This window comes from Rhinolophus ferrumequinum, chromosome 25 (genome assembly GCF_004115265.2).
Source record: "Rhinolophus ferrumequinum isolate MPI-CBG mRhiFer1 chromosome 25, mRhiFer1_v1.p, whole genome shotgun sequence".
NCBI lineage: Eukaryota > Metazoa > Chordata > Mammalia > Chiroptera > Rhinolophidae > Rhinolophus > Rhinolophus ferrumequinum.
In genome coordinates this window covers 4,420,110-4,437,608 of record NC_046308.1, presented here as the reverse complement: position 1 = coordinate 4,437,608, position 17,499 = coordinate 4,420,110, and the positions used below count along the sequence as shown (strand labels likewise).

The 17,499-nt window shown below is 52.7% G+C and overlaps 1 protein-coding gene across 2 annotated transcripts; it reads left to right on the top strand.

Annotated features, from left to right (window-relative positions):
- KMT5A (lysine methyltransferase 5A) lies at nt 1-16,244 on the top strand. Of its 2 annotated transcripts, XM_033098012.1 has the most exons (8): nt 1-228; nt 3,963-4,084; nt 5,190-5,346; nt 8,686-8,905; nt 9,282-9,369; nt 13,190-13,249; nt 14,152-14,342; nt 15,073-16,244. In XM_033098012.1, the coding sequence occupies exons 1-8, from the start codon at nt 219-221 to the stop codon at nt 15,281-15,283; spliced, it is 1,059 nt and encodes a 352-aa protein (XP_032953903.1). In that variant the 5' UTR covers nt 1-218; the 3' UTR covers nt 15,284-16,244. The 2 variants fall into 2 exon arrangements, with proteins under 2 accessions (XP_032953903.1, XP_032953904.1); XM_033098013.1 differs by lacking the exons at nt 1-228; nt 3,963-4,084 and adding an exon at nt 3,640-3,694.
- The last annotated feature ends 1,255 nt before the right edge of the window (nt 16,245-17,499 follow it).

Genomic DNA, 17,499 nt, shown 5'->3' with positions numbered 1-17,499 from the left:
AAGTGCGGCCGCTCGCCCCGCCCCCACCGGGGAGGCGGGGAGAAGGGCGGGTTTTCCCTCCGAGTTCGCCTATCATGGCCTGCGGCCTGGGGAGAGGCGGGTTGCGGCGCCAATCAGGGCAGCAGCCGGAGCTCTGTGGAGCAGTTGGCTACAGTCGTTGCAACTTTTTTCGAAAGCTGCGTTTCCCGGGAGATCCTAGGCGGTGACAGACCAGGGCCATGGCTAGAGGTATTTGCCCAGGTGGCCAGCGCCTGGGCGGCTGGGGTGTTGGGTCGCGCTGGAAGGAGGATTGGGATGGCGGGAGCGGCGGCGAGGAGGAGCCCTCCTGCTGGCTTCTCCGACTGAGCGCGGGGACAGGGGTGGGGGATGCTGCGGAACCTTCCCCGCCCCGCACCCTCCCCGCTCCCAAATCCCCCAGAAGCCTCTCCGACTCCTGTGCCTCGGTTTCCCCTCCCGTAGTGTGCGCACCAGCTGGCCTGCCTCTCCAGAGGATCCATATGTCAAAGCTCTTTGGAAACTAAAGCGCACGGCACCTCCGGGGAATAGTTGTTATTGATGCAAGGAGTGGGGAGGGTGAGGCTTCGCCCGCTTCGGGCTCTCTGGTTGGGAAAGGAGGCGACCTCGAGGCGAGGCGTAGATCGGTAACCCACATCATGGGGAGCGCGTCGGAGTGGACACCGCGGCAGGCGCTTCCTTCCCTCCCCACGCCGTCAGCTCTGCGCCGCCTGGGCAGGGACCGGGCCCCGTTGGCCCACCTTGGGATGAGACGGGTCCCCTGGCATCTCCCCGGGGCCCTTCGTCCCGTAGCTGGTCAGGACTCCTGCCCATCGGAGATGGCTTGGTGGGATAGTACAGCCGCGGGATGCAGTGTCGGTGCCTGAAGTCCTTCTTTGCGCACTTCGTTTCCTCTCAGGACAGTAAGACCCACGTTATGCGGCAAGAGATTTCCAACTGCTGGTCATTTCCAGACGCTGTCTCCTTCAGGCATAAATTTGAGCATGACCGTTGAGTAGAATTATTATTTTTTAAAAATAAATTGAGGTCTTAGAATTTTTCTCAGAATTCCAAGGCATTACATTTTAGTAGCAATTTGCCTTAATCTAGTATTCTCCCTATGGCAGTTAGAATGAATAAAATAAGGATTCATTTAGCAAATATTTATCGAGCCCTTTTGTTTTCAGGCCCTGTACCCAATTGCATCATTAATTCTCCCAGCATCCCTTTAGGGTCTTTTGGGACAAGATTTACCCAGATTCTGATTAAGAAATGAGGCATAGTGAACTTCAAGCTAAAGAGCTTCATAACCCAACCCTCAGAGAAAATTAAGACCTGTCTGAGTTCAAGGCAAGCAATATACATTCTTTATGGTAAAGTACCCTTATATATAGTAGAACTGGGTTCAGATCCTGTCTCCATCAGTATCTTAGTCGTGTAACCTTTAGGCAAGTGGTTTTATATCCCCTGAGCTTCAATTTGTATGTCTGTAAAATAGGAATAGTACCTTTCCATAAACGGTTGGGATGGTTAAATTTAATAGTGTATTATTGCAGGGCCTACCACATAGTAAACATTCAGTAAGAGTTAACTATTAGTAGTTTGCTGTTTAATTCTATTTCTGTGAGATCCTGGGCAACACTAAGAGTTTATTTCTGCTAATGGGTGTATTTATTATACAAATATGAACACCTCCTGTACAGAGAAAGGGAAGACTGTTTTGAAACTTATACTGAATGATTTGTGTTACATCTGGATACTAGAGCTGCAGCGCTGAGAGGAGTGGGAGTGGGTACTAGACTTGGATTTTAATGTATCCTCTGCACTTGACTAAAATAGAGAATGCTATGGCCATGAGTACATGTGTGGGGGGCGGGGGTTAAAATAGTATGTGAAGTGGATAAAATGATCCTGAGCAGCTGCTTCCTGCTCCCAAACCATGATTCCCATGAGAGTTTGGCAACAAACTGCCAACCTTCTCTGCCCTGCAGACATTGTTTCAAATGGCTTCACCGGGGTGTCAGAGTGTCACTTTAGAATCCTCTTTCACGCTAGGCATAGTCTCTTGGTATTCCAGTGGGCAGAGTTAGTGGTTGGGAGTGGCAGAGTTGCGAGGGGTGCCCTGAATGAAGGATGCTAAAGCTGAGCTGATTTGGGAGGCTTCACCCTCAGCAGTGTCCTGCCATTTAATCCTACTCAGTCTTATCCGTTCGAAGGGCAGGCAGCTACTTAAAGTGATAGCCATTTGTTTATCTGGAGTGTTGGAACATGCCCTGGGAGGATTATGGAATTCAAGGTTCATGGTTTTTATCCATGAGGACGCTGAGGCCTAGACTAGGAAAGTGACTTGATCACAAAGCACGTCTGGGACTGATGCGAGAAGAGAAACCCGATCCTTGCTCCCAGGCCATGACCCAAGCAGCAGGACCCAGATGCCCTGAGGTGTCTTGTTTGCATCTGACTTGCACAAATACAGCTCCTTTTGGCCTTGAGCCCTCAAACCCTAATGGCTACAGTACAGTGACACAGGGCAGTGAACGATGCCAGACAAAACACCAGAGTGCCTGGAACCCCTGCTTACCTGGGACATTTCTCATGGGGGTGGGATAGGAGATCCTGGTGATTTGCTAAACCTTTCTGCAACACCATTTGCTCCTCCCAACTATAATTTCCTCATCTGTAACCGGAGGAAAAGCATAGTGGCTGGGAGCATAGACTCTGGGGTCAGTTGCCTGGGAATCCGTTTCTAGTTCTGAGAACTTGGCCAACCACCTTACTTCTCTGAGCCTCAGTTTCCTCATCTGTGGAAAAGAAATAATAATAATGTCTACCTTCCTAGGGGTGTTGTGAGGTTGAATGAGATGACGTATGCAAGAGAAGCACCCAGGAAACTTCCCATTACAACCCTGGCTCTATTTCCCCAAGGCCTGTACCGGTCAAGCGCAGGCCGCCTGGGTTTATCCCTTTCTAGTTCTGTGGGCTTGGGCAAGCCCCTTCACCTCCCTTGAGCTTCAGTACCCTCATTTTAAACAGGATTGCCAGCGGTCCTGCCCCCCCCCCCGGGGCTTGTGGGGAGTGGGGAGGATTAAATGCCCCATAAAAATGCTCCGTGAGCAGAGGCTCGGGCACACCGCTACTCATTGCGCTGGCACAGACGGGTCTCCCAAAATATCCGTGAACCAGCGAGAGAAGGAAGGAGCCTGGCGGGCGGACAGCCTGGGCTGTCATTATCATGTTTCCCACCCCTTCCTCGGCGAGTGGCTGAGGACGCGCGCGAGGGGGCGCGCCCGAGTCGGATTCGTCGCGGCGGCGCGGCCCGCCCAGCCTCCCTTCCTCCGGAGGAGCCTCGCAGCACCGCCCCTGCCATCCCCCCCGCCCCCCCGCAAGCCGGGAGCGGACGGTGGGCGGCGGCGGTGAGCGGGGCGGGCCGCGGAGGACGCGCCGCCAGCGCCTCCCTCCCTGCGTCCTCGGTCCCGGGCCGGCCGGGGCTGCCGCGGCGCGCGAGTGCCGGGCGCTGCCTCGCAGGCCATGGGGGAAGGGGGCGCCGTGGGGCGCCGCCGGCCCTTCCCCGGGGCGCCGCGGCGGCGCTGGTGGCGGCGGGCAGCAGCAGCAGCAGCGGCAGCGGCAGAGGTGGTGGCCGGGCCGCGGCGGCGGCGGCGAGGGCGCGGGGCGCGCCGCCATGGGCCTGGCGGGGCTGCAGGTGGGTGTGTCGGGCCCGGCCGCGCGGGGAGCGGGCGGCGCGCGGGGCCCGGCCGGGCCGGGCGGTGGGAGGGCGACGCGGGCCGCGGCCCGGCCCGGCAGGCCGGCCCCTGCCTCCCGGCGGCGCGGGCGACCCATCGCCACCGGGCCCTCGGAACATGGCTGCGGCGGGAGGCGCCGCTGCGGCGCCCCGGCCCGGGCGGCCCCGCTCCCCGCCCCGCCGCGCCCTGAGCGCCCCCTCCCCCGCTTCCCCGGGTCCCCCTCTCCAGGCAGGAAGATGTCCAAGCCCCGCGCGGTGGAGGCGGCGGCGGCGGCGGCGGCGGTGGCAGCGACGGCCCCGGGCCCGGAGATGGTGGAGCGGAGGGGCCCGGGGAGGCCCCGCACCGACGGGGTAAGCAGGCACCCTCCCCGCACTCACCCGGCGCGCCCCGCCGACCCCGCGCCGCGAGCACGTGGGCTCGCCCCGAGGCCCCCGCGCCGCCCTGGGGCAGGGATGCGGGCGGGGCGCCCGGCCTGGCAGTTTCCTTTTCTGCTGCCTGCCTGGGAGTGGCGTCCACACTTGCTCCGCCATGACCCTGGCGATGTGTGACCTCGGAAAAGTTTGTGCCTTTATGGCATTTCCACACCCCGAGACCCGGCTACCACGGCGGTGGCTGCCTTCCCAGGGTGTGCGGGGCCTGCCCGGGTCCCTCAGAGCGGTCACTGGTCTCCCTGACTTGGTGTTTAATAGCTCAACAGGCAGAAGGGCCCTCGCAGTGTTTCTGGGGAAGCCCTCCTCCTGTCTGTGCTTACTCAGAGGAGAGGTCCCACACTCAGAGACACCAGCAGTGACCCTGACCGCCCCACCAGCCTGCCCACCCTCCTGTTAACACCAACATGCCATTTGCAATTGAGTGACCACCCGAAATGCGCTGGCACTGGGCCCTGCTTTCATTAGCTCTCCACTCCCCGCCCCACCCGGGAGAGAGATTTCCCCCAACCGCAGTCCAGTCTGCAGTCCCGAGAGGTTCCTGGGCTGCGTTGGTTTAAAAGGGGCCAGGCTTGGGCACACAGAAGGCTCAGGCAGTAATGGCAAGTCCTACCAGCTGACTCAGGACCTAGAAGTGGTTCATCAGGTTCCCTGAGGCCTGTTTCTGTGCTAAAGTCCCTCCAGCTCCTGCCAGGGGCGGTGAGTTCCTGCACAAAGGCCAGCCCTTCAAATTCGGCATTTGTTTACCCTGGGTCATTCTGACCTCCCTGCTACTGGTAGGTTGTCTTCTTATATAGACCTTTGTGCACAGCTGGTTCTCCTGCTGGCCAGATGTCCCCTTAGTGACCGGAATTAGAGACCACATGTGTTCAGGAAACATCCGACTTGGACCTTCCACTGCTCTACTGGGGCTGGCACCCCCTGGTCGTCCTGCTTTTTTTGAGAGATGATGATATTGGTTTTGTGAAATGCTATGGGATCATCTTCTTCTTCAAGCCTCTTTCAGAATATGCATTTGTCGTTTTAGGAGAACGTGTTTACCGGGCAATCAAAGATCTATACCTACATGAGCCCGAACAAATGCTCTGGAATACGTTCCCCCCTTCAGGAAGAGAACTCAGTTGCACATCACGAAGTCAAATGCCAGGGGAAGCCATTAGCCGGAATCTACAGGAAACGGGAAGGTAAGTCTCTGAACTAGCCCTGTTCTGACCACAGCCGCTGGGGATGCAGAAGCCTCTCCCCTCCATAATTATGCACACACATTAAGTTTTTATCCAGCCTTTCCACACCGAAGTTCGGAAGGAGCCCTGTTCTGTCTTGCTGCTGAGAAATAGACATGGGGGAAAGAGTGGCCTGTCCCAGGGCGTGTGCCCTGTTGGTCTAACAGGTTTTCCTGCTTTCACAATAGTTGCCATGTCCTTCAAGCTTGGTTGTCTTGCCAAGATGCAAAAATAATGCACCTGATTTGCAGTTAAAGAGGCTTGCAGGTGCCAGAAGTGCAGAAATTATGAGTCTAAGTTGTACAGACCAGGCGCTTGCAGTCCTAACTGTGTTGTGTGAACGCCAGGAACTGACTTCCTTCCCTTTTATGAGCTGGCCTTGACCTCATTTCTAAAGTTTCTTTCCACTCAAGTGTTCAGAACTACTCTCTAAAGCAGCATAATCTGCAGTGAGATTTGGAGTTAAAATATCGAACAAAAAATACATGGTTATTGAAAGTAATATCTGGCCCTGCAAAGCAAGCTGAAGCCTCCTAGAAATCTTGCTCTAATCCAAATATTCCCTTTTCAAGCTATAATGGGGAGTGTGAGCTCTCCTCATTCCCCATGCTCCCTTCTAATAAAAACTTGTCCTAAAGAAGCAGAAACTGGCCACCAGCAGCTCCATACAAGGAAGCCTTGTACTCATTAACAGAGAATGTCCTAAGTGATGGGTTAGCCCAGCCTCTGGGGCCAGATCTGAGAACCACGGGCGGGGAAGCCCAGAACCCAGGGGCAGGAGCCAGCCCCGGCTTGATTCTCCCCAGTGTACAGGGCAATATTCTTGTGTCGGTCTTCAAATTACTTAGGTTCTAACCCTCGCTCTGCCACTTACCTGGAGGAAGCTTGGGCAGGTTGCTCGTCTTCTTTGAGCCTCACTTCTCCCGTCTGTAAAGTGGGAAAGAGAGGAGTCCTACATCGCACGCATGTTTTAACTAAAGGTCACTTAAAGCATGGGTGCAAAAGGGCTCTGAAATGCTCCATACCATCAGCCCTTCCTTTGCTGGACTGTGAGTGTCACGGCCTGGTCCTCCCTGATTGGCAGCACTTAGGATAACACCTACCACGCCAGGGGAGGGGCGTTCTCTAAATGGTGGTCAGCCAGTCTCACACCCCTTCCGGACTGGGGTGGAATGTAAATGGTTCTAAATGACATGATGTACAAGCTAGCTTGTTTGGCTTGTAGTGTTACTAAATGGCAATGATGAGAATTTTGGGACAGATACACTTTGGAGGAGACCCCAAGGGCAGACTCTTGTCCTTGATTCTCCACCTTTTTCTGTCTTGGTGCAGACTGAAGTGTTAGCTGACGTTCACGAGCACCACACACTCCTAGGTTACGCACAACCGCCGGCCTTCTCTTCCTCTGGTTCCGCTCAAGAAGGCTTGTAAGGGAGTGAGAATGCCTGGATGGGTTTGTTTGTTTGTTTTTGTTTACTTTATTTTTTTTTGGTTTTATTGGGGAATATTGGAGAACAGTGTGTTTCTCCAGGGCCCATCAGCTCCAAGTCGTTGTCCTTCAGTCTAGTTGTGGAGGGCGCAGCTCAGCTCCAAGTCCAGTCACCGTTTTCAGTCTTTGCTGCAGGGGGCACAGCCCCCAATCCCATGTGGGAATTCTTCTTGTTAATCTTCTTGTTGAGAGCTCCCGCTCTAACCAACTGAGCCATCCGGCCGCCCCTCCGAAAGCTCAGCAGCAGCTTGTTGTGTTCAATCTAGTTGTGGAGGGCGCAGCTCACTGGCCCATGTGGGAATCGACTGGCCCATGTGGGAATCGAACCGGCAACCCTGTTGTTCAGAGCTCGACCTCTAACCACCTGAGCCATCTGGCTGCCCCCATGCCCTGGATGGGTTTTAATGTCTTTATTTTTCTCTTTTCTTTATTGAGATGTAATTTACGTATCATAAAGTTTACCATTTTAAAGTGTACAAGTCACTGGTTTTTAGTATATTCACAGATATATGCAACCATCACCAGTGTCTAATTCCAGGACATTTCATCACCCCTAAGAGAAACCCAGTCTCCGTTAGCAGTCACTCCGCATTCCTCCTTTCCTCCAGCCCCAAGCAACCACTAATCTCCTTTCTGTCTCTATGGATGTGCCTATTCTGGACATTTCCTATAAATGGAATCAAACAATATGTAGCCTTTTGTGTTTGGCTTCTTTCAGCATCGTTTTTTCGTTTTTTTCGAGATTCATTCATGTTGCAGCATGTGTCAGTACTTCATTCCTTTCTGTGACTAAATAATATTCCACCTTTTATTTAGCCATCCATCAATTGATGGACATCTGGGTTGTTTCCACTTTTTGGCTATTCGGAATAAGCTGCTACATTCATATACAGGTTTTTATGTAGACATATGTTTTTAATTCTTTTAATAGAAGCCTAGGAGTAGAATTGCTGGGTCATATGGTAACTCTATGTTTAACTTTTTGAAGAACTGCCAGACTCTTTTCCAAAGTGACTGCCACCATTTCACATTCCCACCAGCAATGTATTATTTACTTATTTTAAAAAGTAAATCATTTTTTTTAAAAGTGACTAGTTCACCAACACCAGCGTTCCACAACTGTTTGAGTAACAAATCATTTCGAGGTCCCTCATAGCGTACTGACCAGTGTCCACGCACCGTGCTGAGAACCTCTGTGAACGCCGGGCGTTAGCCCCGTTAGAAGGGGGAAGTCTGAAACGAAGCGTGCCAGGCAGCTCCTGGGGCAGAGGTTAGGGTTACTGCCTATGCCTGTCCATCACCGCTGGCCCACTCTTTAGGAATTGAGCTTTTTTTCCTGGGGCCTGCAGCCCAATTCCTGAAAGCTACTGAACGAACGCTCATGCCAGTATTGCTCTCTGTGGTGCTTCTGCTTCAAGGTCTCTGATGCAGGGGACCGGATGTGTTCATTAACCAGGCGGGAGGAATCCTTTCACAGTGTATACACGTATCAAATCATCATTAGGTACACTTTAAATATCTTGCTGTTTTGTCAATTATAGCTCAATGAAGCTGGGAAAAAAAAAACAAAACACCACCACAGAAGGCCAAAAGCTCTGCCCAGTGTCTGGGTCAAAAAGTAAGGCCAGATGTTTCCCCCACAAGAGCTGCTGGCGGGCACCAGGCTTGCTAGGCTGAGGGCACTGCTGCGTAACACCCTCGTGATCCTCTCTCCTCTCCAAGCCTGTCTGAGGACACAGCTGACGACGGTCTAGAAATTGGGAGACAGCGTCTAGAATAAACCTCTGTCTTTTTGCACCCTCTGCCTCCAGAGAAAAGAAACACTGGGAATGCAATACGAAGCACCATGACGCCCGAGGAACTGAAGATCAAGGACGTCAGGAGAGGCCCCCTGGCACCTTTTCCAAACCAAAAATCTGAAGCCTCAGAACCTCCAAAAACTCCAACCTCGTCTTGTGATTCTCCCAATGCAGCCATCGCCAAGCAGGCCCTGAAAAAGCCCGTCAAGGGCAAACAGCCCCCTCGGAAAAAGTAAGTGCCTCTTGGAATCTCGGCACGCAGAGCAGTTCGGTTTTTGTGACCCCAGGGTTTTGGTTAGGGCTAAGCGGGCCACCCTCTCTCACTAAGGCTCAGACGCCTTGAGTCACCACCAGTGACACCGTTAGTTGCCAGCATCTCAGGCTGGCATGGGTGCAGATTCTTAAGAACCACTCCCCTCCCAATGAGAGTCGGCAGCCTGTCTCTGACACTCTCCCTCTGAGGCCCCGTGACCACAGGCCGCAGTGGACACTGGTGTTTAAGTGACATCATTTCCAAGGAGCCACCCCCTAAGGAGTTGTATGCTTCCTGGGTGCGAGTGTGATTTCAGTGCTAATATTTGTTTTCTCCTCTTCCCTCCCCACCCCAGAGCTCAAGGAAAAACGCAACAGAATCGCAAACTCACCGATTTCTACCCTGTGCGAAGGAGTTCCAGGAAGAGCAAAGCTGAACTGCAGGTAGGGTCACGTGGTTTTAGTTCCAGCCCTTGGAGGGGCAGGTGGCTCTATGGGTAGTGCTTGGTATGCACGACCTGAGCCTTCTCTGTGGCATCTTGGGGCGAGGCTTTGCCTCTCTGGCCTCGATAATCTCCTTGGTCTCATGGAGATCATCATAATGTCCAAGGTCACCGTACGGCTTGGTTAAAGTGCCTCTGGGAAGGAGCCTCGTAACCTGGAGCGCGTGCAGGGAAAGTCAGGCATTGCACTGAAGGCAGCTTTTCCAGGCTTGTTGGCAGGGCCATGGGAGCCTGGGACCGTGCAGAAGGCCGCGTGTTCTTTCAGAGGTGGGTCTGTCGGCTGTCCAGAAGTTCCGCGTTGTGTCTCAGTGATAAAGAGCTGTGGCTTGGGAGCCACTTCCTGGTTGTATGACCTTGGGCCAGCAACTTGACCACTCTGGACCTCGGCTGCCCTCTCTGCAAAATCGGATAATGAGTATCTTGGGTTGTTGGGAGGATTAAATGCCTTGATGCACATAGCACACGTGGAACCGTGCCTGGCACACAGTAGGCTGACTTCCGGGGGCCCCTCTCTGCTCTTCCCACCCAGCCGTGGTCCTGGGCACATGTGAAAAACAGGCAGGAAGGCTCCGCCCACTGTTTGCAGAGTGCTGAGCTCTGCAGCCATCAGTCAACATTTAATGCAGTGAGGTGTGGTTATTGCCTTTCTGGGAAGGAAACCTGGGGTGTGGTCTGGCCCTGCAGCCCTTCCACTCCACACTCAGGGGCCTCTGGGCAGCCCCTCTGCCCTCTCTCACCCCCAAAGCAACCTCAAGGCAGGGGAGCAGTGCTCAGGATTGCCGCCCCCACAGGGAGGTGTGGGGCCCTTGGCTGCACACATAGTCCTTCAGCCATTTTTATGTTAAATCTATATATAGAGACAGATGTGGTAATCTAGGGTTCTCTCTCTCTTGCTCTTTTTTTCCTTTGAATTGATGATGCTTCATTAAAAATAATAATAATAATGAGGGGTCCATTTTTTGCCCACGAGAGGAGCTTTGGCTTTACTTCCTTAGCAAGGCAGTGTCTTCCGGCCAAGCAGGAGCTGTTATAAAATGTTTGCCTGCAGTGGGAGGCTGTGCTAGGTCACTGTAAGACAGCACTGCAGCGGCCGAGGCGGTGCCAGGCCGCAGAAGCAGACGCCTCCCAGCCGCAGCCGCTGCGTGCCCACACAGGGCGGGCCTTGGGCTGCAGGGTGGGGGCAGCAGAGTTGGCATTTTGAATAGAAAAATCAGGGCTTTTCTGTGTGGGGGAGTGAAGGCTGCAATGGGCCGTGAGGCAGGTCTGCTGAGTCTCGCAGCAGATGAGGGGAAGGAGACAGACATTTGCTCGCTTCACCAAAGCCCGCTGTGGCACAAGAAAGCCGCTCTGTCACTGGGCAAGGAGCCCTGCTGTGCCCCTCATGTTTGTGTTGGCTCTGCTGAGTGAACACTGGGCCAGGCGGTGTCTTCTCTTGACGGCACAGGTAAAGCTCAAGGGCAGGGTAGCTTGGCCTCATCTAAGGGGTGAGGTCAGTCCTGACCTGCCTGCCCTCTGGGCAGCAGAAACCGGGGCCCAGGTGGGCGGGGCATAAGAGGGATGTGGGGAGCCAGGGATGAAACTGAAATTAAAAGCCTGACAGACATGTCATCAAGTTTGAAGACAGAGTTGCCGGGCCGGGTCCAGGGTCCAGGGTCCAGGGTCTGGGTCCAGGGCAGGAGGGTGGGAACTGGGCCTTGGAGAGATGCCCTGAACCGCCCTCATCCAGACCTTGTGTACCCCCACTCAGCTCAGTCTGCCTCTAGGACCCCTGTGGGCCGCTGCCAGAATTCTCTCTAGGAAGCGTCCAGCTGGTTGTTTGCGTGCCCCAAACCCCCGAGCCTCCAAAATGAAACTCAGTCTCTATGGCTGTGCTTTCAGGGCATCTAGCCGGTCCCAGCTTTCCTCAGCTCATCTCCTCTGTGCCATCCGTGTCCTCCACTCACAGAAGGAACCCGCACCCCCCCATCGCCTGCCCCAGTTTTCCTACGATTACTGCCGTTAATGTAGCTCACTATACTTCTCACTCGTCCCTGCATGTTATCATTAATGAATTATTCAATGTGGGGTGAGTGTGTGTGTGTGTGATAGTTGTTGCTTTGAGGGCTTACTATGTGCCAGGCGCTGTTCGAAGCCTAAGAGATTCCACAGGAAATAAGACCAGGGCCCTGTACTTAGGAAACATATATTCATGCGAGCAGCATGAATTAACATTTTAAAAAAAGAAGACAACCAAAAAGCAAGATCATTTCGGATAGCACTTTGACATTAATTGAATAAAACTTAGTCATTTGATGGTGTGGCTAGGCTAAGGCTATTTTAGCAGGGTCATCAGGGCAAGTTCTCTGAGGGAGGTGCCTTTTGAGCCGAGACTGGAAGGAAGGGAGGAGGAAAGCCAGGCAAATGGATTGGGGAAAGGGTACTCTAGGCAGGGGAACAGCAGGTGCAAAGGCCCTGAGGCTGGAACAGCCTGGCCTCCTGAAAGAGCCAGCCAGTGTGGGAGCAGATGAGGCTAGAGAGGCAGAACCTCTCAGGCCATCAGAAATGGATTTGATCGCAGTAGCAGTGGGAAGCTACTGAAAGGCTTTTGTTTTCCTTTAAACAAACTTTTTGTCTTGGAATAATTTTAGATTCACAGAGGAACACAATGCAGTGTTCCCAGAGACCCTTCCCCAGTTTTCACTATCATTGACGTCTTATGGTGCCCTGCTGCATTTTGTCACACGAGGGAACCAACACTGATACATTACTGTCAGGTCAACTTCCTGGAAGGCGTTAAGCAGGAAAATGACATGATCTCATGTACATTTTTAAAAGCTGCCTCTAGATGCTGTGTGGAGGGCAGAGTGAGGGTGGGGGTTAGAGTGGAAGCCAGGAGCCCCTGGAGGCGGCGGCCACAGGTGTCGGCCAGCACAGGCATGGCTTGGCTGCAGGGCAGCAGAGGGGATGGAGAGGAGTGGGTTGGGTTTGCGAGGGTCTGGTGGGGTCTGTCGTAGCACTCGTAAACCCCTCTAAGGTTGCAGAGACCGGGTCTTACTCACCACCGTGTCCCTAGTACATATTGCAGACATTCCATAAACACGTGTGGACGGAGTGACGTGGGCTACAGGCCGGTTCTGCTGGCTGAAGCAGTGTCCCGCGTGGGGCCTCTGCAGAAGGGTCTGAGTTCAGCTGTAGGTAGAGGGCTCTGCTGTTCGCACGGCTCCCATGTGTGCTGTCCAGTTTGCTGGGTCAGGGCTTCTGGTCTGTCTTTGTATAGCTTCCTTCAGGTCCCTGTGCACCTACTGCAGTGGCACCAGGGTCAGGGATGGAGTACCAGGAGGGGGTCCTGAGGGACAGGCGAGAGCGTCTGCTCCTCTCCAGCTTCCCTCCAGGGCGGTGTTGGCTCTGGGGTGTGGCCCTTGTGCCCCATCTAATGGTGCGGCCTCCGGTCAGCCCCAGTCGGTTTTGCATGAAGTCAGAGACCTGATGGTTGATGTCAGTGATTTTCATATTTTTTTAAAACACGGCGTGGGCCACAACATAGCCACAACCCTGTCTGTCCTTGGGCCACCACTGTGTCCCTTTTGGTCCATTTGAACCCCAGGGGGCAAATTGTCCACAACAGATGGGCAGTAAGAAAAGGACAGGAGGTTTGGGGGCTCAGGCATCCTTGGGGACCCATGTCATGGAGGCCAACTGTGGGTGACCTTGTGATATGGCCCAGGCGGGTCCAGAATGGCCTGGGAGAGAATGCTGATGTGCTTCTTGTTTTCACTTCTCAGTCTGAAGAAAGGAAAAGAATAGACGAATTGATTGAAAGTGGGAAGGAAGAAGGCATGAAGGTAAGGGCAGCAGGGCCCACAGTGGAGGCCCAGGCACAAGGTCAGAGCGCTGCGTGCTGCTTTAACCCTTTAATGGTCTGGCCAGTCAGACTGCTAGCTGTCCAGGGGCCAAATGCTAAAACCATTGTTAAAGCAACGTCTCATGAAGGACTGTACGTGAAATGTTATCCTGGCAAAACTTTCAATTATGGAAAACACATACAACATAAAATACACGATTTTACAGTGTACAAATAAGGGGCATTAAGTGCCTTCACAATGTTGTACAACCATCATCCCTGTCTAGTTCCAGAATGTCTTCCTCCTCCCAAATGGAAACCCCACCCCCACCAGCAGTCACTCCCCACACTCTCCACCGCCAGCCCCTAGCAACCAACCACCAGTCTTCTTTCTGTCTCCATGGATTTGCCTGTTCTGGGCATTTCCTACAAACGGAATCATACAATAGGTAGCTTGTTGTACCTGGCGTCTTTCATTTAGCATGATGCCTGGGAAAACTTTTAAAAGGAGAAACTAATACATTTTTTCCTAAACTCTGTTTTCCTGGGGAATGGCGCTGAATCTGTGCTGCACCACTGCCCAGGCACGTGACCTTGGACATAGCTCTGCTCTCTGAGCCTCTGTTCTGTCATCTGTAAAATGGGGCAATACGCACTTAGCAGATCTCTTATGAGGATCCAATGTAATAATGCTTTGCCAGTGGGCACAAGGGAACTTGTTGGGGGTGACAGATCCTGGTGACAGTTATACAGCTGTATACATTTAATAACCATTGAACCATACACGTAAAATGAGAGAATTCTAAGGCATGCCACAGGAAGCTGTTAAGAGTGCTGCAAGCCCCAGGCACCCTGGAAGGCGGCCGGTGTGAACCAACCCTCGCTCTCATCACCTCCCAACAGATTGACCTCATCGATGGCAAGGGCAGGGGCGTGATCGCCACTAAGCAGTTCTCCCGGGGCGAGTTTGTGGTGGAATATCATGGGGACCTCATCGAGATCACAGACGCCAAGAAGCGGGAGGCTCTGTACGCACAAGACCCTTCCACCGGCTGCTACATGTACTATTTTCAGTACCTGAGCAAAACCTACTGGTAAGTCCACTACTGCTGTGAGTGGCAGAGAGGGACAGGCCACAGGGCCAGGGGTGCAGGGAGCCTCTGGTTCTCCCTGTTGCTCCAGCTTCCTATTTAGTTCTTGCTGCCATTTTTCAAAGCTGTCAAGCAGCTCCCCTTCCCCACCCCTTTTTGCATTTTTAATATTTGGGATTGGAGCCCTTCTGGGTGCCATCTCATCAGGCGAGGAGCACAAGCAGACTGGTCACTGCTTCGAGCCTCACTGGGCCTCTCCCAGTCGGGGAATTCGGCCAGAGCAGCTCTGGAAATCGCTGCTCCTTTCTCCGTATGGCCAGTGTCGTGGATTGTTTTTGTTTTTTGGGTTTTTTTAGTAGACTTTATTGTACAGAACAGGTTTAGGTTCCCAGCAAAATCAAACGGAAGGAACAGGGAGTTCCCATTCACGCTTTGCCCCCGCCCCATGCATAGCCGGAATGGTTGGCGTTTGTTCATTTATTTATTGTGCAGAACTCCACAGGTGCCTCACGGGCCCCACAAAGCATCTCTCACCCCCTACCTCAGACACCCCACCCGCTGCCTCTCTTGGCTCTTAAAAGACATTTTTGTGAGTCGAATTGCTTTCCCAAAAATGCAGCCATCAATCGACACCCCACCAGAGGTGAGAGCGAGCGTGATTCTGACTGGGTTCAAAAGCCTCTTTATCAATTTAATAACCCTCTGTCACCCTCGCCTCCCACCCCACCCCCAGCGTGGACGCAACGAGAGAGACAAATCGCCTGGGAAGGCTCATCAATCACAGTAAATGTGGGAACTGCCAAACCAAACTGCACGACATCGACGGCGTGCCTCACCTCATCCTCATCGCCTCCCGCGACATCGAGGCCGGGGAGGAGCTCCTGTATGACTATGGGGACCGGAGCAGGGCTTCCATCGAAGCCTACCCCTGGCTGAAGCATTAAACGCCTGCCCCTCCTCCACCTTCTTCAATGGACAAAGTGCCCTCAAAGGGAATTGATTTTTTTTTTTTTACACACTTAATCTTAGCAGATTCCTTCAGATGTTTTTAAAAAGTATATTAAGATGCCTTTTCACTGTAGTATTTAAATATCTGTTACAGGTTTCCAAGGTGGACTTGAACAGATGGCCTTATATTACCAAAACTTTTATATTCTAGTTGTTTTTGTACCTTTTTTGCATACAAGTCGAACGTTTGTGCTTCCCGTGCATGAGACTCGGCACAGGTTTAAGAGGAAAGAGTCGAACCTGAACTAGGAAGCTGGGTGCCGCTCCTGCCTCCAGCTGAAGAGCCAGGACTCTTCCCGCCCCACCCTCCACCCCCATGTCCTGTCCGAGGGCAGCCGGCCTGGATGGGATGTTCCCAAGCTCTTGTTTTCCTGACGTCTCCACAGGCGCACATGGAAGTGTATGACTATTTTTTTAAAAGCTTTCACAGTTAGTTAGTCTTCCCCTCTGCTTTCTCGAAAGCTTACTGACCCGGTGGCCCATGAGCACGGGCCGGGCCTCGCTTTCCTCTTCCACAGGCTGCCGCTTTTCTGCGCACCTGGAAGCATCAGGGTGGATAATCAGAGGAGATGTGGGCAGGGAAAGGCAATGCTTAGCTCGCCCTGCCGGAGCAGGGCTTCCCAGAACTGGGGTAATTCTTTATAGAAATGTGAACACTGAATTTATTTTACAAAAATAATAAAAATCAAAAAAGATAAAAAAAGACAAAAAAAACCATGAAAAAAACCACAGAAAACAACTTACATGTACATAGGTCTTAAAGTGAGTGAAGTGGCTGCGATTTTTCCATTTTTTGTTGTTTTTTTTTGGTTTGACTTTTTTTTTTTTTTTGTAGAAGAGATTTGAGATGGTACTCTATTCTAATCAAAAATAAAGTTTTGTAGTGGGACCAGAAATTACTTATCCGATCCCCCCCACCCCCATTCTCATCCCCTCCCGACCCGATTCTGCTGGGTTGAAAGTTCCAGACCTGCTGTCAGGCTTTTTGTTTGTCAGACCACCTGGTGTCTGTCCTTCCTGCAAACATGCAGACTGTGCAGCCATGAACCGAAGAAGGGTGAGCCTCCAAGCCCTGGAGTGCAGGCCCCCACCCCAGGGGAGTGGGCAGGTCCAGCACCCAGGGATCAAGGCTAGGGGTAAAGCTTTCACCTTGACTGTGATGGCAGGAGGATAGGTAGTTTCTCCCTCCCGCAAGGGGCCTGAATCTCACTCTTGTTAACCTGCAGTCCAGGGGGCCAGGGCTCTGGAGCCGTGACCTGGAGTCTCCCGGCCCCCGTGGCCCCAGGTAAATGTGAATGGAGACAGGTGTGAGAGCCTGTCCTCAACCTTGATGCCCCCCCAGCCCCCAGCCCCCCCCAGCCTCACGACGGTGCTACCTAAGAAAGTCTTCCCCCCCATCCCACACTTGCCTGGTCAGTGGTCAGCGAATTGGAGGAGGATCCGAAGGAGTGTCAATGTGAGATAAAATGTCTTGTACCTGTTTGTGGTTTAGCTTTGTATTTAAAAAAAAAAGAAGGAAATAAACTTGAAAATTATTTGTCATCATAAAAATGAAACAAAAATTAAATATTTATTGCCAGGCAAGGCCACCTGTGTGTCTGTTTTTTACAAGGCAGACGTAGAAAAGAGGTTGGGATTTCTGTTTTATTTTATAAAAGGGTCACACACCAGTTTGTTTCGGTGAATGTCTTCCTAGGGGACAGTTTCTTCATTTTGTATAATGGGGGTCATCTGGTGCTTGTGACAATAAAAGTTAAGGCATGTTGAGCCCTTACGATGCCTGGCATACAGTAAGCATACATTTGAGCTGCTGTAATTGTCAGCTTCTGATGCACTAGACTGGCTTCTCACGTAGGCATCAGCCGTACCTGCCTAAGGCTGGAAGTCCCTCCCCTCCCATCTGCCCTTGATAGGCTGTTCCCTTAGTCCCAGCACTGGAGGCAGACTGGGACTGTGGGTACAGCCCTTGGTTTACAAGCAAAAGATCCAGGTCCAGCCCAGCTTTAAGCATTTGTCAGCCATCATCACAATCGTGGACAAATCACTTACCTTCTCTGTATGCTGTCCATCAAGTGGGAACTGTCTCTGCCCACCTGTCTTGCAGGGTGTCCTGATGATTCAGTCCCTGTATTGTTACATCCTCACCTTGGAA